This window comes from Ambystoma mexicanum, chromosome 3p, assembly GCF_040938575.1.
Source record: "Ambystoma mexicanum isolate Mex_15411 chromosome 3p, UKY_AmexF1_1, whole genome shotgun sequence".
Taxonomy (NCBI): domain Eukaryota; kingdom Metazoa; phylum Chordata; class Amphibia; order Caudata; family Ambystomatidae; genus Ambystoma; species Ambystoma mexicanum.
The window spans coordinates 552,940,712-552,968,297 of record NC_090925.1 but is presented as its reverse complement, the minus strand read 5'-3'; the positions used below and the strand labels follow the sequence as shown (position 1 = coordinate 552,968,297).

The 27,586-nt window shown below is 45.0% G+C and overlaps 1 protein-coding gene across 1 annotated transcript in view; it reads right to left on the bottom strand.

Moving 5' to 3' along the window:
- Positions 1 to 27,586, bottom strand: part of PREX1 (phosphatidylinositol-3,4,5-trisphosphate dependent Rac exchange factor 1) — a 1,235,108-nt gene that overhangs the window by 659,142 nt on the left and 548,380 nt on the right. Inside the window, exon 6 of the mRNA XM_069651281.1 lies at positions 2,231 to 2,392. Coding sequence (XP_069507382.1) covers positions 2,231 to 2,392 — 162 coding nt within the window. The remainder of the gene's footprint in view (positions 1 to 2,230; positions 2,393 to 27,586) is intronic.

The following is a 27,586-nucleotide window of genomic DNA, read 5'->3' as shown; positions in this document are numbered from 1 at the left end:
CATAAACCAAGGCAATAGTTTTCATCAAGATGCAAAGCAATTATTAGCACATCACAGTTATTCTTCGAATGGAATACGTTTGTCAAGATAGCACAGCAACTACCTTTGTTGATGCAACAGGTTGTCAAAATAAGTTTGCAAATACTTTCCACCACACCTTTTTGCCACAACCACACTTCTTCAAAACAACATCTTTCCTGGTATAATCAACTGCCAGAACCAACTACTACTGATTCCTTTGCTGGTTTACTCACCTGTCAGGAAGAAAAACTCCTACAACCACAATTGGACTTAGTGGCAATATGTGTTACATGATTCTCCACATCAGTATCCCATGCGAAAAGGGCTGAACGATGGCTGCCTCTATTTATAGTCTCTTCACTCACGGCAACGTGAGTTACAGGATTCCCCAAGTTGGTATCCCATAAAAGGGTACACCCTTGTCGCCTCTTTACTTTATTTGTTCCCTATTCAAAATTATTTGTTACTGTCAAAATGTCCTGCTCGGGGCGCCCAGGGATGAGCTGCAGCTTCAGGCCAACTCAGTGGTCTCCTTTGGCATCTCCACTTCATTTTCTGCTACTGCGGCAGACCTTATGCGTTCTGCCTACTCCTCTGTCAGCTACCACATAACTTCAGTGGCCAGCACAGCTCTTTTCTCTGGAGCTCTGCCAGCTCAGTTGGACCTCTGCATCCTCCCGCACACCGAACCAATTCACATTGGGTTAGGAGCAACTCTCCCATACGGCTGGGCTCCTTTTTCTGCTCCGCACACTCTACAATACCGACTGCCTTCTCTTCCTGCCTCGGCTTCAGCTGCTGCTCTTCCTTCTGCGACCTTCCCAGAACTCTGGACTGCTTCTGCATCTCTTTTGGGCTGCAGCTCATTCTTGGGTGTTTTTCTCTACAACAACTAGACTGCACCTTCTGTTCTATAGCACCTCTGATCCTTACGAACTCCGAGTCCTGCTTCCTCATCCCAGTACCACAGGCGTTATGTATCCTGAAGTCCATGGTGGTTTTGGTCCTATGATATTTAGTTAGTTTTGATTGCTTTGTGAAATGAGAGTTGTCAGAGTTAGGAAATGTTATGTACAAAGGTTTGTGATTTAACATTGGGGTTAGGACCTCCACCTAAGACAGAATCATGACAATATTAGAGGATGTCATATTTCACTCCTGAACACCCAAGGTACAAACCTTATTCTGTCTAGATGACTTTTCATAACATGTTCTTTGGGTAGATTCATGGGAGAGCCTTGTGCAATGACAGCATGCGATTAGGTATTTGGGAATTATAGGACTCATCCTCAGAAGAAGAAGAATACTGCATCCCTCCCAAAGGAGTCCCCACTTCCCCCTGACAGCCTTCTCCTCCCATGTGATCCTTGCTCATGATACCACCCCTAGAGTCAGGATCTGGGAGCGGCTGCCTTCCCCTGCCACATGGCAGGAGATCCTAGGCTGGGGTTCTGTGATGACTCTGCAGGATTCATCAAATAACTGGGTTGGTTCAAGTGGTATTTAAAACAGAAACAATACATGGATTGCCTTCTGTTATCTACAAATCGAGAGGAGTTGGTCGGCGAACTAAGGTGGTATACACGAAAGCCAACATCTTCACGGGTGGGTCGAGAACAAAATATAATAGCACACAGCAACTGCCAGCCCGAGCTTATGCAGGTCAAGCAAAGATCTAAATAAATTGAAATCTACAAAAGGGAGTATGGTCTAAACGCCACAGTAACATGCGTTCATTGGGTTCAGAAACTGGGGACATGCTGTTAAAATAAAGTAAAGATAATCTGGACCTCGGGGAGAACTAAATAATCTACTTTTGCACAGTGCTATTATGCATTACTTTGCTCCTCCTTTCCTTGCCCACAGGCAGGTAAAGCTTTATGGGAAAATTGTGCTAATACCATTGGGAAGTAGTTTACAACTTAAGTCATTCTCTGTAAAATGTTAATGCACCAAGAAAAGTGCATTACTTACAGAAGGTGTCTTAAAGTAACAAATACACGGGTCACTTTGTAGGTTTACACATTGGTTTCCAGACCATATTAAGCATGTGGCTTTCCCAACGGAATAATGACCATCTTTAGGTATAACGAAGGACAAATGAAACGTGCATAGACTCCCAAAGCATTTAAAAAGGAGGTCGTCATTCATTCACCAAGCAAAATTACTGACTGCGTAAATTGCGTAAAAACACAAATGCACCGATTACCTCCCATCCTTCGATGTGAGACTGCAGCTGCTCCAATGCTTCCAGTTTTTCCATCTGCCTTTTGGTCTCATTGATGTTCGTGCAGACAGTCTTCATTGCCAGCAATGCGTTCTGTACTGCCTGGCTATCTGGGTGTCGGGTGGGGGTCCTCTTTGCCAGCTCCTGAAGTCAAATGAAAAATTCCGTTCAATTTTAACAAAGCCAAAATCCATGCAATTAACTAGCATTGATTTTCTTTATGCACTTGAGTCGTGCATGCATGTATTGCCCTGAGGGCCACCTGAGGCAATTTCTGTTCACTGTAGCCCCCCATTCCTTGTCCAAGTCAAACTGTTAAACATGGAATTATAACCAGGTGATAGACGGAAAACCACTGAAGTCAATGAGAAAGACACTACCTTCCATTGTTGTAAGGAGAGAAGACTTCAAATACGATCGATGGATTGGATTGCGCCATCATGCCACAATGGTACAATGTTGAATCGAACCACCAAACAGGAGAACATAAAACGGAGTAAATCCTATTTTAGATATTACGTCATACACAAAGAAATTTAACCTGTTTTCATGATATGATATATCATAGGTTATTTATAATGCGCTTAATACCCAGAGGTTCTAAGCGCAGACCCGGGGATTGAACCTGTGTCGTCTTGCTTTCAGGCGAGCATGTTGCCCCCAAAGCTATCCTCCTTGAAAATTATTCATGCACTACATAATAGTTGTTAGGCATTTCCAGCTTCTGCCGCAGAGAAAAGGCCCTCCCCCATTGTCCTAGACACCTGAAATTAAGTACCATCCAAATTCAGTAGATGATGGGAAGCACCAAGATAGCAACATCAGCAGTGCCTTGAGATGCAGAGCTGCCCATCATTGGTCTCAGAAGCAGGACATCAGATCCAATGAGGGTGTTGCAACCTGTACCATTACACACTGGTCAGGCTTCCGACGTATGTGAGATGTGAACGCGCAAGCTGGAAGGAAGGCTATGGGACTTGGGGTACAATGTGGTGATGCATAGAGTGTGGAGCCACCAACATTCCAGGAAGTACTGTTGGGAAGTCAGTTACCCAAGGTAGTTGAAAGTTAAAGAGGACTGGAGCTTGTCTCTCCTGGCACCTCTGTATTGGAGTCCTTTATACCAAAAAAATCTCATCTGTGTTGTACCCCTACCTAAAAATACATTGATCTATCAGTAATTGTGGGCGGGGGTGTATTTACACAATTATCACAACCAGAATCATTTTATTTTTCCTTATTCTTTCACAAGAGCCAGAGGAACCTGGCAGACTCAGATAAACATAAGCTATGATCTGTTAAGAGTCCTGCGGCCCTAAAACAAGAGTATTTGTCCTATCTATTCATATTTATGTATCTGTACATGGCACACACAATGACATTCAGCGTTTCAATTTAGAATGTCATGGCGCGCACAGTAAGAACGAACATCCATTCTTCCGTTGGCGTCCCTCACCAGGTTTGATGTTGGGGTCTATCTTGAAAATAAACTTCCAACATTTTACTAAGTTTAACTGGATGTGGAGAATCCTTATTCCGCAAGGTTACCACATATATTGGCGCTGAGGATCTTCTAAGACCCCAACATTACTGATGTAACTACGGAGTGTTCGCCTCACCAACGGACATTAATGCATTAATTATTGGGGACACGTTGCAGCATGTGGAGGTGGGGTGAAGACAGACTTCATGACAGTGCTATGTTGAGGGATATCGTGTCAGGCCCAACTTTGGGTTTGGATAATTTCACCACAATGGCCAGCTGCTCTGGATGCGTTTGAGTGGGGGTGTGTCAATTATCTGGTGAGCGGAATTACATGGTTAACACGATGGGTGAATTACAGCGTTCACAATATTTACAGGGATATTGATTGAGGGATATCACTTGGGGCCTATTTTGGGGCTTGAAGAACACCACCACAAAGGCCTGAGATTCTGTGAACTAACAAAACAACTTCACTCTGCTGAGGCCCATTTCAGGGTTCGGGGTTACATCCAGAAGGAACGCAGGCGTTTATCAGGCCTATTTCGATGATCAGGGAACACTGCCACACCCAAGCCATTGTTCCGTGATACTTTAAAGTCAGCTCACTTCGCCGGGGCCTAATTCAGGGCTTGGGGTAATATCCCAGGAGGGACGTGACAGTTCATAATTCCTTGGCACTTACTTGAGCGGAGGGTGTCTGCCAGTGTCCACTGGCAGGGGACAACACAAGTCAAGGCCCATAAAAGAAAAAGGCATCTCGCCAACACCATACATACATCAGAAGTAGACGAGACACAGTATTTCATGCCTTACGGGTCAAATGGAAACAGTACGTTTCAGTCAACACAGTTCATGACACCTAGCCTTCCACTGGCAGCCATTTCTGCAGGCCACCTTGAAATCAGCAAGCAAAGCAAGGCCATCTCGACATTAGAAACAGTAATACATTGGCAACCGCTCTAGGAATGTGATAATTGGCATTATGAAATTATTTAGAAAAAATTTGCAGAAAGCCATCATTAAAATAAGTTGCCAAAAATAAAGAAAAATATTTAAACATTAGAATGTATACAAAAAGTCACTGCTCTTTATGTATTTAAAGTCGACAATGTTTTTCAAAAGTATTGCAAAATTGACTTTCCTACCTCAGTACTACATATTACTTTGTGACATGAAATAAAAGAAGAGGGAATTGTAAAAAAAAAAAAAAGTGCATCAATATTATCACGACCATTAGGATCTTTGCAAATCAGATTTTAATTAAAGTATTTAAAATTTCAAAATGAAGAGTTACAGTGTATTCCCATGAACAGTTGCATTCACAATGTTTAAAAACAAATATTGGCAAACACAGTGATAAAAGAGGGATTTTGCCATTCAGCACTTCACGGCGTATATACGTACTCTAATATACACAGAAAACCTGTTGGATTTTTCACAATGGATTTAAATTTCTTTTTTTTTTTAAAGAATCTATTCTTCATAACCTTTTAGATATGCAGTAAATACCTCGATGTTACCGCTGGCCTGAGGAACAGACTCCCGATGAGCTCAGCACGAACTTCACCATGACTTATTCAAGTGCTACATTTGTTTGATCTACTCCCCGCATGCTACCTTGGGGTTTAGCCGTGAAACGGAATGGGGTCTTTGACCTACCCTAAATCTCGGGCACACCTGGTGAAGATGGTAGCTCAAATTCCAAAAGCGCACAACCTTCAAATCTCCACAAGTCACGTGGTTGCCTTCTTCCAAAGCGATGAATTGTTCCAGGAGGCCTCTTTCAATGGACCTTCTCAACTTCTTTCGGCACGTGCTGCCCTCGAGGAAGCTCTCAATGTGTCCCGCGTGGTGCTGCCAGTAAGGAATGCACTGCTCTCCTGAGGTCTGTAGTGAACCTCTTGGAGAAAGTGGTCATTGTACTGCCTCCATCATCTTCCCAGTGCCTAATCCTCTAACCCGGATTCCTTTCTTCAGCCTGAGCTCTAGAGAGGGTTTGTTTACCAATGGAAGGATGAGATTAGGACTTTGCCCGCACTTCTGATTCAACCCCTAATGTCCTGCCCAGAAGGGAAACAAAAGCAAACGATAACATGGAAAGGGCGAAAGACTGAGAAAGTGAGAAAGGGATAGTGGCTGGATAACTGAAGGCCCACACAACCCAGGAGAACTACGAAAATAAACGCAGCACCAACAGAGAGCACGCTTTACCGCAGGAGAGTAGAGAAACAGACGCTGTGCCCAGAAGGCTGCTGCGCTAATCGGGTTTGAACGTTCCACCGGGATTTATGACGTCACACTGTGCTGCTGAGTGCTGTTATGAAAGGGAAAATGTCATAATGATGGCCCTCGCCTCGGCAATAAAGTCCGGATGTCCTCTGGTCTGTCTTTTTAGGACCCATCTCATAGATATTTCTGGTTGATGGTTCTAAAGCAGCACTTCCGTTTTGGGAAAACATTATGTTCACTTCAAGAAGTTAAAATACATCTTTCTGGCGTTTCCATGGCAGTACCTGCGTTTGAATTCATAGAAAGGACAACATTGAGCTGCATGGATACGTTTAGATCCAGAGTTTACAGAAACAGGTGGCGTGTAAATCAAACCTATGGGCCAGGCACGCTGGATGCGCCCAATACAATTGGGGTGGGCAGGACAGGAAAACGGGAAGGTACACAGATCTCGCGAGATCAGGGGCTGGGTGTCATAGCAACACGTCCTCCCATAGGCTCAGCTAGCAGCAGCTACCACACAGGTCACAGCTCTTGCAGACGCAAGCGGACAGCAGATGTATGTATAACGCTAATAATGCTAAAGCCCCATGTTTAAATGGGGGGTAAGAGCAGCATGTATATGTATATGCATGCTTCCTGTTCTTTCCCCTTTGGGGATGATCATCGCCAGACAGTGAGTGAATCCTTCCTTTCTCATGAAGGATACGGAAATCACTCCCAGTGGGTAGTGCTGCACCTGATGACATCAAGTAACACTCGAGGATGTAGGTTTGGACGACAGTGCTGGGGGAACCTGGATTTGTCCTGCCAGCCATCCCCTGAGGGGTATTAAGGTGGGGATGCTCGAATATAAGTAAAAACACGGAGCCTGTTAAGGGTTGCTAATGACCATGTCCGACCGTGGTGGGTCCTTTATTGTACACGCCCGATGTATGTTTCCAGCAGTGATGCGTAATGCCGGTAACACAGACGCCTTGCATCACAACATTCCTCGCAACCCATAATAAACAACATTGTAAATAACGACAGTATATTCCAACACCATATAGTCTTACTAACCGTGAAGGTGGGCTGCAATCACTTTAATGGGTGTACCTCCTACCTGGCAGGGCCATGGGCACTGGGTTGATGGTACCTCAGTTTTCCAGTTCTAATGGATTGTCAACCACCTTGGTTATGCCATTACCTGTCCCTTTTCCCCTTCTCGCATGACGTCATCTGGCATCTTAATCCCCTCGGCCGACAGACCACTTAACTTGCAGACCGAGAGGGTGTAGCGTGGCACCCGGTTCTTCCCCTCGCATGCCGTGGCCATGGAGCCTTTATTGGCCGTAACTTTCCCTGGGGTAGTCCCAAAAGGCATGCTCAGCTTGTGGCTTGGCCATCTGTTGTGAATCAGGACAGTATTGCCTGCTGTCAGGGAGAGGTCTTTAAGAGGCCTCCATGTGCCCACCTTCTCATGGTCATGCTTTTTTCGGTGCATGACTCCCTTTGCGTCCATGGTAGGTACTGGTCTCAACAGGCAGTCTAGTTTTGCAGTGTTTGTTTTGTGACTTAGACTTGCATCAGCACGGGCAACTGCTGTCAGGGAGTGGGGCGTGGGGATTTATACCACGAGAAAAGAGGCAGGTGCTCCCGACAGCGGGTTGCCTTTTTCATGCAAGATGCCAAAGGCTCTGCAAGGTCTGAATGAACCTCTCAAAATCCCTGTTTGCCCTGGTCCAGCAGGGAGTGATTTGCTTTTGAGATAATCCATAAAAAGTCAGGAATGAGAGGAACTCCCTTCTTTGAAAGGTTGAGCAGTTATTAAAACTACTGGAATGGGGGATGCCATAGGTCACTAAGAGATCTCCGAGAATTGGAATTAAACATTCTGGTGCAAAAAAAGGAAGTAACCTGACAGCAGGAAACATGGAGAATTGCTCAAGTACCTGCACGAAACGGGTGTTCTGTAGGATCGGGCCTTAAAAGAAGCTGAGGGCTTGCCACAGTGACTTGCACCTTATGGCCAGTACTATTAGAGGTGCCCTCCCCGCAGTGGCAGATGCCCGTTACCAGGTGCATGGATTAAGCACCTAGTCCACCTCCTTTTCCAGGTGGGGACGTTTTCCCCTGAGGTGAGTCTTTGGCCTTGGTTGCCTCTTGGTGCCCTGTGTGAACACGATTGATCCCTTTTGAAATTCGATCCAGGGAGTGGCCTGGGAGAGTTCCTCAGGAGAAGGCCCACCTTGGATATAGCAATTTCAGACCGTACCTTTCACAGGCTCTGAAGGAAGACTTGAGGTTGTGGCATGTGGTGAGAATGCAGGGAGGGTAAGTTCCTCCAACTACATAGATGTGCATGGTCTGTGACCAGCTGGATTTTCTGATGACGCACCGATGCCTCAGCTACTGATGTGACACCGCCTATGGCCCTCCGCCCTTGTACAGCAGTCAGAGGAGGTGATGAATGGTAAGAGAGGTAATCTGCCAGATTGTCCACACTGGCGTGAAACTGGGGTGTGACCTCCACCGCCATAATCCTGGAGCTGCAGGAGCCATTGTTCCAACAGAGGGCCTTGGAGAAAATCCCAGCATGAATTGAAGGCAGGTTTTTGGTTCATCACCACTGTTATAGGGTGTCTATAAACAGAGGTGGAAATGCCTGCACCCCCCAAAGAACAGATGCCTCATGTTCGATCTGGGAATGCACTGCTGTACTGGCTGGAGATCTTGGCTGGCATATGGTATGGTGCAATGGAAATCCGCCTTGTTCACCTGCACCAGAACCACCCCCAGGACCATTGGTCTGGCACACTGGTATTTCAGATGAATAAGAAGAGACAAAAAACGAAATTGTTGTGTTGGTAACAAGAACCATCTTGGCTTTTTAATAAAATGTTTTGTCTGGTGGAGCCCCATTGCCACAGAATCTTTTCGGTTGTGGTTTCTTAGCAACTCTGTGAAGGTCGGCCAGAACATGGATTAAACCTTCTTAAAAGTTCACCATCCCCAAGATGCTTTTTTCCTCCAGTAGGAATGTGAGGAGATTGTCCAGGAATCGAGAGGCAAGCCAACCAAGAAGGGATACAAAACGTCCAGAAGAAGTGTGGGTTGTTCGGGTGAGGCCGGAGGAGATGGAGGTGGTACACTAAGAGATCAATAGGAGGAAAGAAGCAGCAGCGGATTGTAGAGGCAAATTCTAGATACGGTGAGGTAGTGGTCATGAATTGTGAGTATGTGCTCATGTGGCAAATGAATTTAGGAGGTTTAGGGCAAGGAGTGACTGAAGTGTTTGGTACTGTGCTGAAGGAGTGTGAAAGCAGTATTAGCATGGAGAGGGAGGCATTAGCATGGACGGTGGAGTAGTAGCATGGAGGAGGGAATAGTAGTGTTGGGGAGGAAGCAGTAGAGAGAAGTATGGAGAAGTATCTATTAGTGTGGAGGGAGGGAGAGTAAGAAGAAGTTGTAAAATCAGAGAGTAGGTAGTAACATCTAAGGTGGAGGTGAGGCCCAGAAGGAGTGTGAGGTGTTGGGGACAGAAGCATAGTTGCAGAAGTGAATAGAAGCGGAGGAGTTGGGGGAAGGATAGAAGGTGACACGGGAGGAAAGCAAGAGGAGAGCGTGAGCATGAAAAGGGTTTCTAATCCCTCACCTGTTTCCTAAAATGTAAGATTTAGTGCCAAATGTCCACACTTGAGGGTCCTTCTTCATGCTTGAATTGTGTTGGATAAAGGTTTCCTGAGTGCGTAGGTGAGGGATGGAATTCTTGATCATGTGTAATCCTGCGATAGGTATAAAAAGCAATTGGGCACACCAATGTATTAAAAAAATAAAAATTAAAAAAAGGCGGTGGACTCAAGCAGGTTATCTTCAAGGCACATTTCCTACATCTCATTTAGACCGCTGACAACTGGATAGAGTAGGGACAGTCGTAGGAAGTCCCTAAGCGAGGATAGACAGAGAAGACACTTTCACTTTAGTCCCTCACATCCAGTCACTGAGATCGTAAACAGTAGAGGCTAACACTCGCTATCTACTAACCCAGGCACAAGAACAGCTCAGTAGGGAAGAGATGCTTTACAAGATGAGAGAAAGAGGGATAGCCATAGGGCCCGTTACAAAATTAATAAAAACCCTTCTTTCATATTTGAGGCTTGAAGTATTCTTGTGGTTATCGCATGGTTTCGACGATGGAAACTACTTCGAAATAATTTACTTCAAAGTGATTACTTTAAATTACTTAGTAAATACTTCTGGTGACATATTATAATGGAAAAAGGCAGGATGTATTAGGCCTCACAAATGGTTAAAAAATTCCTCTGGACCTTCACGGCGAATTCCTAAGTTTACATACTCTACCTAAGAGGAATGCACAATGGTGACCGGTGAACCAATATTTAGCAGTGCTTTCTGTAAAATGGGGCACGTCACCATAAACTCACTTAATATTTGGTGAAATGCTGCCAACTAAAGGCCAGTCCGGCACAGTAAAATCTATTTGTCATTAGCTTTTTGCAGTAAATGCCAAATAAATGTTTCAAACATCCCGATACTCACCAGAAAGATTGAATACCATGCAAATGGTACTCTCCCTTCATAAAATCTCTGTGCCAATGGGAGTGGGGTAATAGATTATTCAAGCCTTGCAGTATAAAATAAATTGTCAGGCATAGATAACAAAACTATGGTGTTGATGAAATTGGTGACGATATGCGCACCCAATTTACCCTGAAGAATAGAGAGGCTGAGTAGAAAGTTGTTGCAAGGCCCTGACTCTACATGATTTTAGGATCTCTTCATTAAAGCAGTAGTGGGCAGCAAAGGGCCTCTACCTTTGTAATTAATCTATTCCAAACGGCATAGTGCGGGAATAGCTGTAAATGAAAGTGCCAGTTAACCCTATTAAAGGATTTGTCTGCATCTATGTCAATGTATGCTCTCCCAACAACAAACCTGCTCCGTTACAAACCCACTGAGCACCCCTCTGCCCCATATGGTGAGGCATGCCATACCGCAGTCCAGGCAGGGTGTCAAATGTCCACAGGTGCGATGTCCTATGCCCAGGGCTCAGATTCAAGACTAGTTAACTCACCCATTTAGCAGCACACCCTTTTTTGAAGTCTTGTCATAACAAACCCACAGCGTGTAGTGTAGCTTGTGCCAAATGATATGGGGTTAAATACATGTCTTGATGTACCATTGAAATGTTTTTCTGCAAATCACCCGAGTGTGCCTCTTCTCTTATGTCATTTCCTTTGTACAGCCTATTTTCTAAGAGGTGCTTTGTCAGCATTTTCCAATGTTATGGATAATAGTTAAATACTTGCATTTCCTATGTACCATCACTGATTTTAACGAGGAAACAAACACTCTCTCTACCGACATATATAGCCATGCTCCACACACGCTCTGGCTAGTTTAATGCGATCCTTTTTTGGGGAACACAAAACAAATGTCCATCTGGTTTGTCTAACAGTTATTACATTCCCAACACTTTTGGCATGAAGCGACCTGGTCGCATTAAACAAATCGCCAATATGTGTTAACTCAACAAATGTTAACTCAACAAAATGTGTTCGGTCATTGGCTACTCCCATGACGCATATCAACATGTATTCTTCTTTTAAGTATTACTACTATTTATCCAGAAGCCGCAAGAGTGGGGAAAAGCAATTGGTCGGTTGCTTATTCTGCATTCTCAACGTACAATGTGCCAATAGGCCACCCAAAATGCCACAATTTACTCTGTATTACGATACATCACATATGGGGGGTGGAGGGGGCACAGCCCGGAAGTGAGACTCCAGCAGGGTGAGCAACTGGGCTATCAAACCCTTGTGAGGACCTGGTGGGACCTCCTCATTGGCAGGTGAGGGGCAAGTCCAACTCCGAGAGAAAAGGTAGCAAGCAATGGCACAGGAAGGGATGCTACAGACAAACCTCCAAGATAATAAACACAGCACAACCCCCCCCCTCACCCCCCCATCGTTACTCCCCAGGTGCACTTTCTATACCATGGGGCGAGGAGCATTACCTTTTTCATAGACTGGAGTCCTACCCTTTTGGCCAGACATTCTTTTCTCCCCCGAAGAGGTGCGAGTGCCTGGGAAGGTAGCCTTGGAATTCGGATGACTATGAGAGTGGCAAGACGCAAACTCTTGGCACACATTGTACACCGGCAAGCAGGCAAAGTGGGAGTCCTGCAATGACATGTATGCCCCTACACAAACTGCAATGTTAGCGGAAACCTCTTTCAAATATAAACTATAAAGCACAGCATAACCAGTAAAACATATTGATAAAAACAATGTTTAGTTTTGCTCATACTCAATGGGCAATCACAGTTCTGAAAAGTGACTCACGCGCCAATATTGCATAACCACAGCATTTCATAATGGCCCACTTCCACACGCTCCACTCTGGAAAATACCATTTTTTACTGAAGGCTTTTGCAAATAAAAGATGCACACTGTCACTATTGCAGGCCGTTATCCCGCCTGGATGTCAGACACAGAGCTGTAGCACTCCCTCGGGAATAGAGGAATGTAAACACGCCACTAGACGCTTCCGACTAAAAACTGATTTGGACAATGAGAACGGACGTTGTCCTACTATTATTTTTACATATTTGGTGGAAATGAGTCTTTATGTGGATTCATGCTATTTAAATACTTTGGAACGCGCACTTCTGGATAACGTCCAACAGTTACTAATGGGTCTCCTCCGTTCAACACAGCTCATCATAGCCTATACTGTCCACACGTAATGCCCCATTAATGTGTGCATGTACAACAACAAAAAAGCTGATATAACATGTATGGGTGAAGTGAAGAATGTACAGTATTTTACATTTTAAAATTATACTTTCATGTGAAAGGCTATTAAGACGATTAATATGTGCAAAATGTGTGAGCTTATTTTACTTTCATTAAATAGATATATATATATATATATATATATATGAAAAGCAAAATAAAATTAATTACTTTTATCTAAAAAACGTTAAAGGCTATAAACTTCGGGAATGCCGACATTTTAAACACTAGACCTAAACTGAAGCCAGCATTCTTGGAACCTTAACTGGCCCTTTTGTTTTAGATTGTGGTTAATAGTGGGATATATCTTAATGTTGCATTCCCAATGTTTGTAGACTAACTTTTTATAGATCGTAACCTTACAAATGTTTAAATGGCGGCGCCACTTATTTCTATAGTTTGTGAAGAGTATCATTTGCATGGGATCTAATTTGACAGATTTGTGTTGGGTGCGACAGACCATCTTGTGCGTTTCACAGAATATTTTTCTTTTTATGTATGTATCGATGACTAAGGGTGGGCGTGTTTTGGGGGCTGTGGAGGTTCTACTGTGCATTTTTCATTCCATTTTGACCCGCCGAACCTACTGTACGCGTACACGCGTACAGCAGATGTATTGTGTATTAGGTGTGACCTGTTGTCATTTCAAAGAATAGTTTAGTTTTGCCCCTCTCACTCTACTGACATGAACGGAGGCCATAATGTGTCTTAGTTGTGTAGACCAGAATTAAAATGTTGTCTTATTCCCACCCAATTTACTGAGCACCACTGAATCGGCGTGGGGGGTATGTCTCATTGTTGTGCATCTGTGAGTGTGAGAGAGCGAGAGCGAGAGAGTGATAGTGAGAGAGAGAGAGAGAGAGAGAGAGAGACTGTGCGTGTGTGAGACTGTGTCCGATTGTCTGTCTGTATCTGTCCATGTGTGTGCGTCTGCCTGTCCATGTGTGCGTGTCTGTACGTGTATGTGTGTCTGGCCGTCCGTGTGTGTGTCTGTCCGTGTGTGTCCATGCACGCATGCGCACAGTGGCAGCTTCAGATGTTTGTGCGTCTTCTAGTATTTTCATTCATTTTATCATTCAATGTGTATGTATCGAAAAAACAATAATTCTGTTGTTTCTACTGTGAATTGCTCATGTTTGGTGGGCCCAAAGTTCCATTTAGCTTTCGTTGTGTGCAAAATTCAGGATAGGAGCCATGGCGGTAACACGAAGCAGACAATTACGAAATACCTGTCGAACTTCTACAAATGTGTACAAATGTGGCCCGAGTGTAGTACATGTGTCAAATTTGATGAACTTTCGTAAAGGAGAACAGAAGTTAGAGTAACATCTTTGCTTTTCCCCAAGTGCAATGAAATTATATGTATGCAACTGCATAATATACAGGTATATGTTCTAACATTCTGTGAGAACTGGTGCGCACAGCATGCACCCCAATCCTCTCCTAGCATGTGGCAACATTCTAGCAAAGGAATTTGCAGGGTGCAAATACTTGATCTGGGAAAACGTTAAGATGGGAGATTTTGGTCAACAAACAAATGATGCAATAGTTTTCTGAAAGAAAGAATAGTCTCCAGAGAGATGTTTAAGAAGCACAGTTTAGTAAACCCCTATAAATGAGGGCTGTTGGGTGCAAGGTACATTGTTTACCGCGCAGGATAAAAAGTATGTCTGCTAATTTCTTAGTTCCCGGTGTAGAGTTTTTATTTGTCTTGCTAATAGAGCGAAAGGTATTCAAAGTAGAATTAGAACATATGTACAAAATATGTGATGCATAATGGGTCACATAAAATTGACAACATGAACGAGATTTTCCTCATTTCCAATAGGTTGGTCTTGTTTACTGGGTGGTACCGGTTAGCTAGGATCTGCTTTTAGCACCTTCTTTTTGGCAGCAATCATTATAGCTGAGAATTCTACCAAGTTGGACTTTTTAGAGAGATTTCAGCTCGCCCTACCTCACCTCCTCCCCCACACACACACACACACACACTTTAGGAAAAGGGCTAGACAAAGAGAATAACTGTGGGAACATGGGAAAGCCTGGAATAGGGTGGTGGGGCCCAGGGAGAAGTTGAGGTGAGCCTTAGGGACAAGAAAGTCCAGGAGCCCCAACTGATTATCCAGATACCAATTTTTGTTCAAATAAAAATTCAGAACGTACTCATTGTTGTGAGATGTTTAATGTTAAGTGCAACACTGGATGTGAACCTGCCAGCATGCAACTTGGAGCGCCTGCAGAGCATGCAAAACCATGCAGTGCAAATAGTGTTTTGTTTAAGAGAAACGGTCCATCAATATCATTCTGCAAGCCCTTCACTGGCTGACTGTGCACTATTGTAGCAATAAGCCCCGAGACGGGGTGAAAATACCACCCCAGGTAATGCCCCCGCGGCCCATAGTTACAGGCCATAGTGAGGGCCTTCACAAGGCCCTGGGGGCATTACCATGGGCGGTATTGGTCCGCCATCAAGGGGCTTATTGCCATTAGTACCCCGGCCTGTTAGACCAGGGTACTGCTGATGCGTTTTGGAACAGAAAAAAAACAAATGCCTGCTGCGAAAGGGAAAACGTAGTCCATTTTCCCTTTCCATGGAGCCCATCGGAAGCGGACGCGCTGGGAACAGAAGTGTTCCCAGCGCGTTCGCTCCCGAGAAAAGAAGAAAAAAGAAGGTAAGTGGCGTTGGGTGGGTGGGGAGAGGGGTGGAGGAAAAAAAAACATACCCGAGTCCCCGACGGGGGACGAAGGCAGCCTCTAGCCATGGGGAGGCTCGGAGCGGGGATTGCCCCATTTCAATCCTCCTCATTGGCTAAGGGCCTGCCAGGCCCCCCGCCGGGAACAAACACAGGCACGTACGTGCTTCCACGGGATTGCACCGTAGTATGACTCGGAAACGAGCCAATCACGTTAAGTGTATTCCGTGGATGTACATACGCCGGGTACCAATGCATATTCTTGGAGAACCTGTGTTTGGTGTTTAGGTGAATCCATAGCCTAGCACCACCTCATTTGGCAGCCAGAGAATATCTCTTCCAACCAGCCAAATCGCCGAAATCCATGGGACATAGTATACTTGGAATACTACCATCCAAATATAAAGCCAGAGTGAAGAGATACTGCTCAGGTCACTGGATTGGGACACTCGCCTAGATGAAATCGGCATTCATACAGATTGTATGAACCTCAAGAAGGCACTAAAAGCTGGTCTTTTTCCTCTAATCTCTCTCAGGTCTAATTAGATCACCATCCCTGCACGTAGAGGAAATTAGGTCTTGTGCATTATAAACATTTAAGTAAATTCAAGTGTGAAAGATAGCCTTTAAGGTGCAAATGCCTGCTGAAAGAGCAATATAGATGTACTTATTGCAAAGATATAATACACGCCCCAATGCTGTTTACACCTGCTGGCAAACTCCTTTGCAAGTTATATTTTGGTGAGACATGCCATGAAGGAAGTTAACACCTTCATGTTTCATAGTGTGAAAGAGTGATTTTCACTCACACATACAGTGCGGACATGATCAATTTGCATGTGTGAATTGTAGTTTTAATGCATAATGGTGCACGACAAACGAGCACCAGAATCTGAACCCTTTTCGAGAAGTAGCAATCTCCTACAGTGCCCGCTAAACAGAACCTATCTTGCTCTTCAAGTTGAGAGACTAGTTTAGGGCCCCTGTACATTGGATATTTTTCAGTATTCTCCATTATTGGTACAAGTAACTTGCAGTAACGTTCATTGACGGGCTTCATCACACCATTCAACCCAGTATATATTGCAAAAAATGTAAATGACTACAACCACCATGAGTGCCAAATGTACTCTTCTGGGGCAGGGACCTGTCAAGTTGGTGAGGAAGGATAGCTCAGGGGCAACACATTTGTCTTGGTTGGAATCCCGATCCCGCGCTTCAAAACCACTCCTTGGTATTAAGTTATAAATTAACAATTGAAAAAATGAACAATTATAATTATAATCGACCAGCAGGAGCTTCCTTCATGGAACTTCAAAGCCCCCATGTCTAATGAAACAATAGAAAAAGCAAGCCTTAGGGGCATCAGAGAGATGGAAGCACCTTATAGCCATACCCACTCTATTGCTGGAGGAATTCAAGAGGTTTGCTTTAGGTGAATAATGGGAGGTTTGACAATTTGCCAGGACTTGTCACTTCTCCCCATGGGGAGCCCTTTCCTATGAGGCTAGGGACGTGAGGCCGCTACCTGATAGTCCCCCTAGGGTGGTAATATGTGTCAGGACCTCATAGGGAGGGACTACCCGTCTGGGGATCAAGACGTCCACCTGGGGGAAAAGCCTCCCTACAACCCTGTGACATAATGCCCTGCCCTCATAATCACACTTTTCCCCCATGGTTAATAGGGGAAATAGGTGTTATGGTTAGACCATGACTGTACCAAAGATAAAACCTACTGGGACGAAGAAGAGCATGAAAAGCAAAAGGCATATGGAATAACAATATGCAAAACCAGCAAAGTACTGTGGCAAGATGTCCCCAAAGGAAACACGATAGACCATGGAACTAGAAGGGAGCATTGCAGTGATCTGCGCGGGAGGAGAGCAATATAAAAGGAAAAGAAGGACTAAGAGAAAGGAAGCAGGAAGAAAAACAAGGGGAGCCACGTATGGAGCCTTTGTCGCAGGACTGTGGCAGCAGTGCGAGGGATGCAGGTGGAGAGTCGAGAGAGTCCTATGCAGGTCTGACATGAATCAGCCTGTGTGCAAACTGGAGCTCTCACAGTTGAAAGCCAGAAGTATGCGAACAAGACCTGGGAAGTTCAAACTTGGAACGCTGCAGTTGAAGCAGTCACATCTCTAGTGGAGGGGGGAAAAGAAGAACAAGACATTGCTGGAGCATCCTGGGAGCCGGCAGGGAACTGACTCACTTGGTGGTGGCATGACCACAGAAAGGTGAACCATCGGGTCCAGAAACAACACCGAGACCAGCAGCCTACTGCAGAGTCATGCAGGAAGCAAGTAGGAGGCGAGGCCCCCGCAACCCTGTGAAGAACCGGAGCCATGTCCTCAAGATACTGCAGGTAACTGCGAGTAGACCGGGTAGGATCCGGGAAGAGGCCCAACTCAAACAGAGTATATCAGGAGCCATCTCCCTCATTGCAGTGGTCAGCCCAATACCACTGCCCAAGCAGAGTGCATCAGGAGTCCTCTCCCTCTTTACAGTGGTTCAACCAATAGCACTGCTCAAGCAGAGCAGAACAGGAGAAATCTCCCTCATCGTAGTTATTCACCAACTAGCTCTGTTAAAACAGAGGGCATCGGGAGTGGTCTACCTCATCACTGTGGCCTGACAAACATCACTGGAAAGTCTGAGAGCTTTGGGAAACAGTCCCCTCATTACAATATAGAAATCAGTACAGAGACATACAAGAAAGATATAGAGAACCCTGGAAAGATATTCATCATCAGAGTGTTAAATGGAAGCCAAAGAAGGATATGAGCTTTTCTACTTCCTGGAAGGAGTTATAGAAACTAATTCAGGTTTTCTGCAAGAGTGCTTAAAGATGGTTGCATGTGATTTTAACAAATGAATAAACGAAAAATTGCATTTTTAACTAACCTAAAACAACGACAAAATATCTAATTTACTATTTTTATATTTTGTTTGGGGGGTCCGTCTCCAGCCCCCCATTTCCCTATGTTTAAAACCTCACCACAACCCCTTCCCACCCATTGTAACCCTGTACCCCACCCACACATTTTTTTAAAAAACAAATTCGATCTTTTGTGGTTGTTTTTTCATTTAACATTTGTTAAAATGTCATTCTTTGTTTTCAATTCGACAAAATCACTGCATACCCTTAAAGACCACTGTGGAGAACATTTATAGAAGGACCAGGGAGTCAATACCCGGTCCCTTGCGATGGGAAATTGAAAGAGTTATTTCTGCTATAAGATTGAAGCAATCAGCTAGGGAGCCATTCTCCTGATGAAGGAAACACAAACTTCCCTTTATTTAAAGACTTATTTTTATAGTGTCAGGTTAAGATTAGTTGGTTTCTGACAGATGGCCGAGAACATTTATTTTTGAGAGACATTCTAACAGCTCACTAAGGTTTTCCTAGGTTGAGGCAGGGCAATCTCCTTAGAAGTAGGGAAGGATAGGTTTTCTTGAGTTACATAATAAAGGTTTATAGCACACAAAATGACCCCTCCTTGTCAGTCTCCTCCTTCTACACCCTGACAGAGGCCAACAAGGTAAAAATCAGAAAAATTGAATTTTTTTTTGACTAGCAAAACAAAATAACTAGGGGAGGGGAGCAAAAACAAGAATGTGCAGGACCCACAGAGTTATCAGGAACAGTGTGTAAACATACCAGAGGGTGGGAACATAAACATTTATCTCCCATTCCAGCAAGCATTATTGCGGAAAGAATATTACACGTCATGCATCACCAACAATGAGCAGAAGGATTAAATCCATCCTTTCCTTACCTTACAAGAGGGGTTGTGTGTAGAAACACACACATGATATGCTCACAAAAGAAATGAAAGTCTCACGAGACAATAAATGGGAGGGGATGAGAAAATGGACAGCCATTCCAGTTTGAAGGAAGGTGGTTTGGCAGGCCCTGTGAGATCTGTTAATCAAAGGAATTACTAAGAAGGAGTGCTGCAGGGAAAAAGTGTGGTGTGTAGGACGCAGAGAAAAGCATGGAAGCATGAGAGGGGAGTCATCTTGATACATAGAGTTAAAAGTTAAAGAAGGAAATAGTGGCAGTATGCAACAGAAGCGGTTCAAGAGGAGTAGGGCACCAACTTTGAGAGAAGCAAGGATTAAAACCTAGGGAGAGAGAAAAGGACAGTGGACAAGAACATGAGATTATCCTAGGCAGAGTGTGTAATGGTAAGGTGACAGAGGAGCACATAGGAAAATTGAATGAGGAGATGGAAGAAAGATACTACTGGAGAAACCTGTAGTGAAAGAGACAGACAGTTGCTGGTATTTGAAGACAGAGACCATCAGGCGCTAGTCATTTGCACCAGGAAGACGAGTTATTGGTGGAGGAATAAGGAGGAAGCTTAAAAGTTAGAGGGGGATAGAGTCCAACCCTCTGAAGACCAGAGCCAAAGAACAGAACAGGCAGTAAAGACAGGGGGCTTCCAGAGGGCCATGTTGATTCCTTTTATAGGAAATCATTGGTTTTACACCAGCATGAAAATCTAATTCTGGCATAAAACGACTTTGTTTTAGAAGGTGGAGGGCAAACGGGAGGCAGAAATGCAACTCCTGCTCCATCCACACTCTCCTCCAAAAACAATGAAAATCCCTCAAAGCATGAATGGAGGCGTTAAGGCAGGCATAACTGTGTCACGCCTGGCTTGACTTTGTTAACAGTCTCTATCTTGGTCGTCCTGGCTCTTCACCTGGCTTGCATTCAGTAGATACAAAATGTTTTGGCACCATTACCAACACATAAAAGGAAGTATGATCACCCTTGACCAGGCTGCCTGAGAAGCTACTGGCCAGGGCCAAGGCACTCTGGTGTTAAACTGCCACAAAGCACCAGCACTTTTCACCAGCAAGTACCATCTGTACCAGCCAGCACGTACACAATATGTTTCTTCTCAAAAATCGGTTTGTGAGTTGCTGTGATGAGTGGTGCAATTCAAACTCTTTCTCCCCCAGAAGCACACTCTCCTCACCTGAGCTGTCTGAGTTGGCGGTTTCTTGTAGACGTCGTCGTGCAAGATAGTCTTTCCTTCTTATGATGAATGTGCAAGCCGGAATCAGGGAAAAACCCAAAAGGGAAAAAACCCTGCGAAGCAGTGTAGACTCTTCAATCCGATGCCAGAATAGTCGCTAAAGAGAGCAATGGAGCGAGGCGGATTGCTGAGTAGAAGTCGTCCAATCGTCGAGTCAGGAGAGACGGAGGCTCCTTGTGGCAGTTAGAATAAATGGCAATGGTTCCAGAAAGAGGAAAAATAGATGTGCAGCAAGCCAGCTCGGAGGAGCCAACAGGAAGAGAGAAACGGGAAGGATTCCCGGAATCAGAAGAGAGATAGAATAGGCACACCGGAGTACCACCAGGATAGCAGAAGGAAATAGTGGCGTTCCGAGGAAGGAAACGGGAACACAGGAAAAACAGGAAACCCTCTGGCAGATCCGGCAGAGGATCGGAGCGAGGAAACCCAGAAACAGGAAGTGTCCAAAGTGGGTTGCAACGCAGCGACTACCCGGAGGCGGGGAGTTTAAATACTTCCAGCGGCGCTGCGTCACGTAGTTGGGACTGATAGCAAGAACACAGAGAAAGGACTAAAACACTCTATCTGTGTGTCTCCAGCTCCAACGCGGATACAACCGCCAATTACGGCAATGGCAGTGACGGCGGATGACAGTTGCCCAGTTACACTATTCCACCACAAATTAGAGTACAGTTTTAAAATCTGTGTTACCCCTATGCACCTGGTTTCACTTCTGTACTCTTCTGACTCTTGCCAACACAGTGATCCTCTTAACCTGCAGTTCTTTTAACTCCTGGACCTTTGGCCAATACTTAGTTTCTCATTTCATACCCTTCTTTATATTCTTTTGGCTTTGCAACCACTTGTGTCTCACATACTTCATTCAGTGTTATCTGCTATTTGCACCACCGTGCTTTCAAATCATTCGCAAATGCTCATAACTTGCTTTTGTTCTGTTTGACATTCAAAAGTGCTTACAATGACTTTCAGTTCATGCAGTATTCAAAATTACTTGTTTCAGCTTTCCAAAATGCTTTTAACAACTTTCGGCTTGTTTGGTATTGAAAGGCCCTTGTTTTGGCATTCAAAGTGCATATAACACCTTTCAGCTTGTTCTTCATTCAAACATGCTTGTTTCCAGTCCCCGGAGCGTCCCCATGCAAGTGTTTCCCTTTTTCATTCACCAGTTGTATATGGCAGCTCTCCTGGGTTTCTCTGCTCTGCTTTCCAGCTTCCATTCACTCCGCTCCTCCCCTCTCTCATGCTAGCCACAGCAAGCACTGCTTGTTCGCTCTGCTTTTCCTTTGCAGCAGCTACAGAGAGCAACCACTGCTTGCTCTCCTGGAGTCCTGCAGCTCCCGGAAGGCTTTGCTGCCCCACAACTCCTGCTGCATACACCTGATGGGGAGGGCAGCAGGATTTCTAGACCGTCTCATAGCCACCCTTGGCCTCAGCGTCTCTCTCTCACTCCTGCTCGATACAGCACCTCTCCAGTCCCTTACTCTCCAGCCCACTCCAGCTGCTTCTTTCTCTCCAGGCCGTCTCTCCCTTTGTGCTGGGTGACCAGAATTTTTATACACCTTGAGATCATTAAATGACTACAAGTGTGGTCAATTAATGCAATTGTCTGACCATGGTGGAACCTATTAGCTGGACATGCCTGCCTGTTCCAACTGAAATCCTCCATAGCCATCTTCTTCGTCTCAGTACCAGAGTGGTGTTTGGAAAGGGTCTGTATTAGCAATATAAGACGGTTTTAAATTGGTCTTACCCAAATGAGGATGTGTCCTCCTAGTTGGTCTCTTCCTTATCCCAGAATTAAAGTGATTTCTGTGGGACATTTGAGGGGCTGGGGGAGGAGAAAGGGAAATAGGCAGAGAGTAGCCTACAATGATCGAAGGACAGAGGGTTCATTCTGAAACGGGGATACCATGTCTAACCTAAGGGCGCCCTCTCCCTACTCCCCAAGTTCCCTCCACCCAGGTGATCCTCCATCCCATATCCACCCCCAGGGTCAGGATCTAAACGCAATGGCCTTTCCCTGGCCACCCGAGAGGAGGATCCATGGGGAAAGGAAGTGAGGACGCCCTCACACATCATTCATCCTGTACCCTATAGCAAAGGTTCTCATGACACATTGTAGGTATCTGGTGGGGACTGAGAACTGCAATGCCTTGACTTCATTTCAAACATTATGAGGAAGCTGCAGATTAACAAGTTGTATTTGGTAAAGATGTGCCAATTATTATGTCAAATCAGGGATGTCATTTCACCAAAATGCCAGGAGTAGTGGACGTGACATCACATGGCCCTTGACCTCTGATGACATCACAGGAATTGATGTCATTTGACTCCACCCCGAAGTGATATCACAGGAAGCGATGGGACACTACCTTTCACCCCTTGACAAAACAGGAAGTGGCATCACATAGCATTGTTGCTAAGCACACTATGAAACATATGGCTACAATATTACTATAATGTGATATACATTTCATACAAGCTTGGATCGCCAGATATATCATTAAGATCAGTGTGTATAAGTCCATATTACCAAATTACTGTGAATGCAAGCAGACGTCCATGGCCAAATGAGAATGATGTGCTCTATTAAATAGCACTTGCACTTAAGTGCTTTATATAGAACAAATATACATACAGTATCACCCAACCTGTGTTGGTACTCTTTTATCGACCTCGGAAGGATGAAAGGCTGAGTTGAGGTGTTTAAGAACAGACAAAATAAGTGACTCACTCCCTGAAGTGTGCCTGAAATAAACCTTTAATGAGTCTAGCAATTATTGTATAGAATTCTAGAAAGACAAATTATCCGGTATTCCCATTCTTTCTTATTTAGTGTAACTGCTGAAAGAGTTAGACTTGTGGAACTCCTGTTCTTTAAAAAAAATGTTTTTTTTAAGAGGCCTGAACAAGAAAGCCAGCCACTCCAGAAGCAAAGAGCCACATAGCGCTGGCCACAGCCCAGGACCTTGCATTAAAAAAAAAAAAAAGGAAAAAAAACTGGGTATTTGAGGTTTTTTTAGGGGTAGCAAGGGAGACCTCAGGGGTCGGAGTTGCGACCCCTAAATGACGCCCATGTGTCAAATGCACCTATATATCAGTTTCTTGTTTAATTAAGCTTTATAAATCTAGCCCAAGGGCGGGCCCAGGAGTTGTGGGCTCGAAAACCGATTTAAAGGCCACAGTGTAGCGAGGTCGTTTAATGAGGTTTGCAGGCCCATAACTCCATGGACTGCCAGGGAGCGTGATCTATCAAAAATCTATCTGTGATCACTCAGAGTGAAGGGGGTAAAAAAAAGCTATCTGCTTGCAGTAGGTGCTGGGAACCTGCTAGTTCCCAGCAACCACGTACCTCGAGGTGATTGAGGGGCAGGGATAAGACTGCAGCTGTCCTGCCTCCGCCAGGTGCGACCAAGCGAAGATTCGGTAAGGCGGGGTTGCTCCCCCACCTTAATAAAGGAGCAGGGATGGGGAGCAGGTCGTCTACCATGCCCAGGCATCATTATCTGTCAAGTACAGCCCGGGAGACACTTAATGGTGCTGGCGAGAGGCAGGGCTCTCAGTGTGCCCTTGATGAGGGAGCGCCGCGCTGAGAACCTTGGCCACCGTGGGGCAGTCAACACTGTGTCCCTCATTACGGGAGCACAGCATTGACAGCCCTGCCTGCAGTGCACACCGGGGGAGTACACAGCTCACCCTCATTGGCCAATTTCCAGGGCATTATTTGTTTTCCGAGCCATATCGGCTCATAAGGCCTGGAAATTGGCCAATGGTAGAGTGCCACATCAGCAATGGATGATACAAATACAATTATATAAGAGGAAGGGAGGGTTAGTTAGTGGGAGGAGGCTGGAAAAGTGCAAGAGTGCAGTAATGTGCTGTTGGCGGCCTCAGCCCGGTGGGTCCGTCGGCTGGGCCTGGGGTGTATGCGGCCGGTAGTCAGTGTCTACTGTTGTGTGAGTCTATGTGTGTTTTTTGTTTTGTTGTTGCAGTGTAGTGAAGTTTGTGCGGTTTGTTGTGCTGTAGGTTTGTGGTTGTGTTTGGTTTGGAGTTTGAAAGGTATATGCAGAGGAGGAAATTGTTAGTGGTATTGGTTAGTTGGCATCTCTATCCTGAATTGAGGAGTTGGGCTGCGTAATCTCACCAGATGGGGTGCGTGGGCACCCGGTGCCTCTGGAAAGTCTGTGCCCGTTCTGCATTCGAGCCCCTTTAACATCTCGCTGCCTCCTCCGCCCGCTCCGCCAACAACCCTGCATGTTCCTCGCTCCCACTTATATGGCTAGTGCACCTGCCAGTGTCCACACCTCAGTTAGTGTGGTGATTGGTAGTATCTCAAGAGTTTCCACAACCCAGTGGTACCTAGTAGCAGCTAAATGGGCGGTTGGGGATGTTGGTTAGGATTGGCTGGGGTTGCTGCCTCCGTCTCCATGGGTGTCGCCTGTGTACAAGTGCCGTGTGTGCTTCTCAGTCGGTTCTGGGAGCTTGTCAATGTCCTTTCCCGTTTAGCAATTTTTATCTTACTGCTGTTTCGGTTTTAGTCTCTGGTATTGAAGAACCAGGTTTTTAGTAATTTTCTGAATTTTAGGTGATCTTTGGTGTTTCTTATTTCTTTTGGGATGTTGTTCCAGGTTTTTGCGGCTAAGTGGTAGAAGGCGGTTCCTCAAGTTTTTTCTTAATTTATGGTTTTAGTTCCAGGCGGATTTCGTTGGTTGACCTGAGGGTCTCGTTGGCTTGTAGATTGTTATTTACTTTTGTAGGAATTCTTCTCCTTGTCCGCAGATTGCCCTGTGCGTTATGCACATTGTTTTCAAGGTGATACAATGTTTTACTGGGAGCCAGTGTAGTGTTTTTAGGGCAGGGGTGATGTGGTCTCTTCTGGATAGTTTTAGAAGTAGTCTGGCTGTCGTGTTTTGGATCCGTTGTAGCTTCTTCAGGAGGTATTCCGGTATTCCGAGGTAGAGACTGTTTGCATAGTCGATTCTTGACCTGATGAGGGCGACTATAGTGAGTGTTTTGTGTGTGAAGGAGAGGAAAGGTAGTATTTTTCTTGCCGTGTGGAGGAGGAAGAAGCATTTCTCGACTTTTGCATTTATTTGCGGTTCTAAAGTTAGGGTGTTGTCCATCAGGACTCCCAGATTTTTTACTACCTTAGACGGTGATGGTGCGGTTCCCATTTACGTTGGCCACGAGATGGCGGTTTCGTTCTCTTGGTCTTTGGATATGATCATGATTTCTGTTTTTCCTGGGTTGATTTTCAGGTTGTTGGCATTCATCCAGTTGAAGACTTCTTTTAGACAGTCGGTTACGTTTGAATGATCGGCTTGGGTGTCTTTGATTTTGTAGATGATTTGAGTATCGCCTGCGTAGTTGTAGCATGTGATGTTGTGTTTCTTGAAGATTCTGATAACTGGGGTTTGGTAGATGTTGAAGTACAGTGGCGATAGTGAGGATCCTTGTGGCACTCCACAGTCGTTAAATCGTGGGGTAGATTTGAAGGGTTTAATCCAAACAGTTTCTGTTCTGTCTGCTAGGAATGATTTAGTCCAGCGTAGTGCTGTGTCTGTTATGCCTATGTCTTCTAGTCTTTTGATTAGGGTGTCATGACTAACTGTGTCGAAGGCTGCGGAGAGGTTGAGCAGAATAAGGGCTGATGTGTTGGAGTCTGCGTTTGTTTTTAGGTCGTCCCAGATGGATAGTAATGCTGTTTCTGTACCTCTTGTGGGTCTGAAGCCGATTTGAGCTTGGTCTAGCAGGTGGTGTTTTTCAACATGTTCTTGGGTTAGTTTGTATACGTAGGTTTCAAGGAGTTTTGCCGGGCAGGGGATATTAGAGATCGGTCTGTAGTTGGGGAGGTCATCTACATCGCCACTTGTGTTTTTCAGAAGTGGTTTGATGTAAGCTGATTTGAAGATCCTTGGTACGGTTCCTGTTGCTAGTGATAGATTTAGAAGGTTTCTGTAGTATTCTGCTGGCATTCCTTGTGCGAGGATTTATTTGTAGATGTCCGGGGGACAGGGATCCATCAGTGAACCTGCTTTCTTGCTGTGTTTTACCAGCATTGCGAATGCCTCTGCCGATATTTCAGGAAAGTTATTAAGTTTGTGCTGCGGTTCTGTGTTAGGTTTGTTTGGTTGTACGTTGCTGTTGGTTGGCCTCTGTTGAATGGTTTGTTGGATGTCATTGATTTTTTTCTTGAAGTGGTCTGCAATGTCGTTGCAGAGTTTCTCCGAGGGGGTTGGGGTGTTGTCACATCCTGGTGGGTTTCTCATCTCTTTAATGATGTGAAACATTTCTTTTTGTGGGTTGGTGGCATTTGTAATTCTGGCATCATAATGCCTTCTCTTTGTCTTTTGAATGTCCTTGTTTGCACGGATTTGCTTCTGGAACAGGTAGAAACGCTCTCTGCAGAGTCAGGATTACATTTGAGGCACCTTGGGTGACATTACAGACCACTTGAGCAAAGAGAGAAAGAGTCTGGTGTTTCTGGCAACAGTTATGAGCAGGAGTCATTATGCAGCTTTTTGCATACATCAGTGTTCGAAAGTGGTCTACACGTTGGCACACTATTAAATGGTCCAGGCAATTTAACAGTGAACTGCACTTCACCAGCGGCAGATTGACAAGAAGGCTACAAAACAACACAACATCAACATGCCTGCCCCATCTGAACACACATTGTCACCAACCACAAACCTCGTTCGACTGATGTCTCGGCACGCAGAGCTTAAAAAAACACAGTAAAAATACATTTAAAATAGAGATTATGCTCTACTGTTGCAATTTACACTGCATATTTTGGTGCACTGTGTGCATTTTACAAATGATAGGACGTCGCCATCTTATGCTCAGAGACTCGGAAATGATCTCCGGAGTAAACCAGGTGGTTGGATGTCGTATGTAAATTTACCGCACAACAAAACAACGAAATGTACGACGAAGCATCGCTAGGGAGCACGTGCGTAGAAGAGGCAGCCCAAAAGCCAACGAGTTGGCTGAACTAAGTAAAAGCACAGAGAGCGTACAGGTAGTAGTCGATAGCAATGGCCAGAAGAAGTGAAACAACTACGCTGCGTGATGGACTC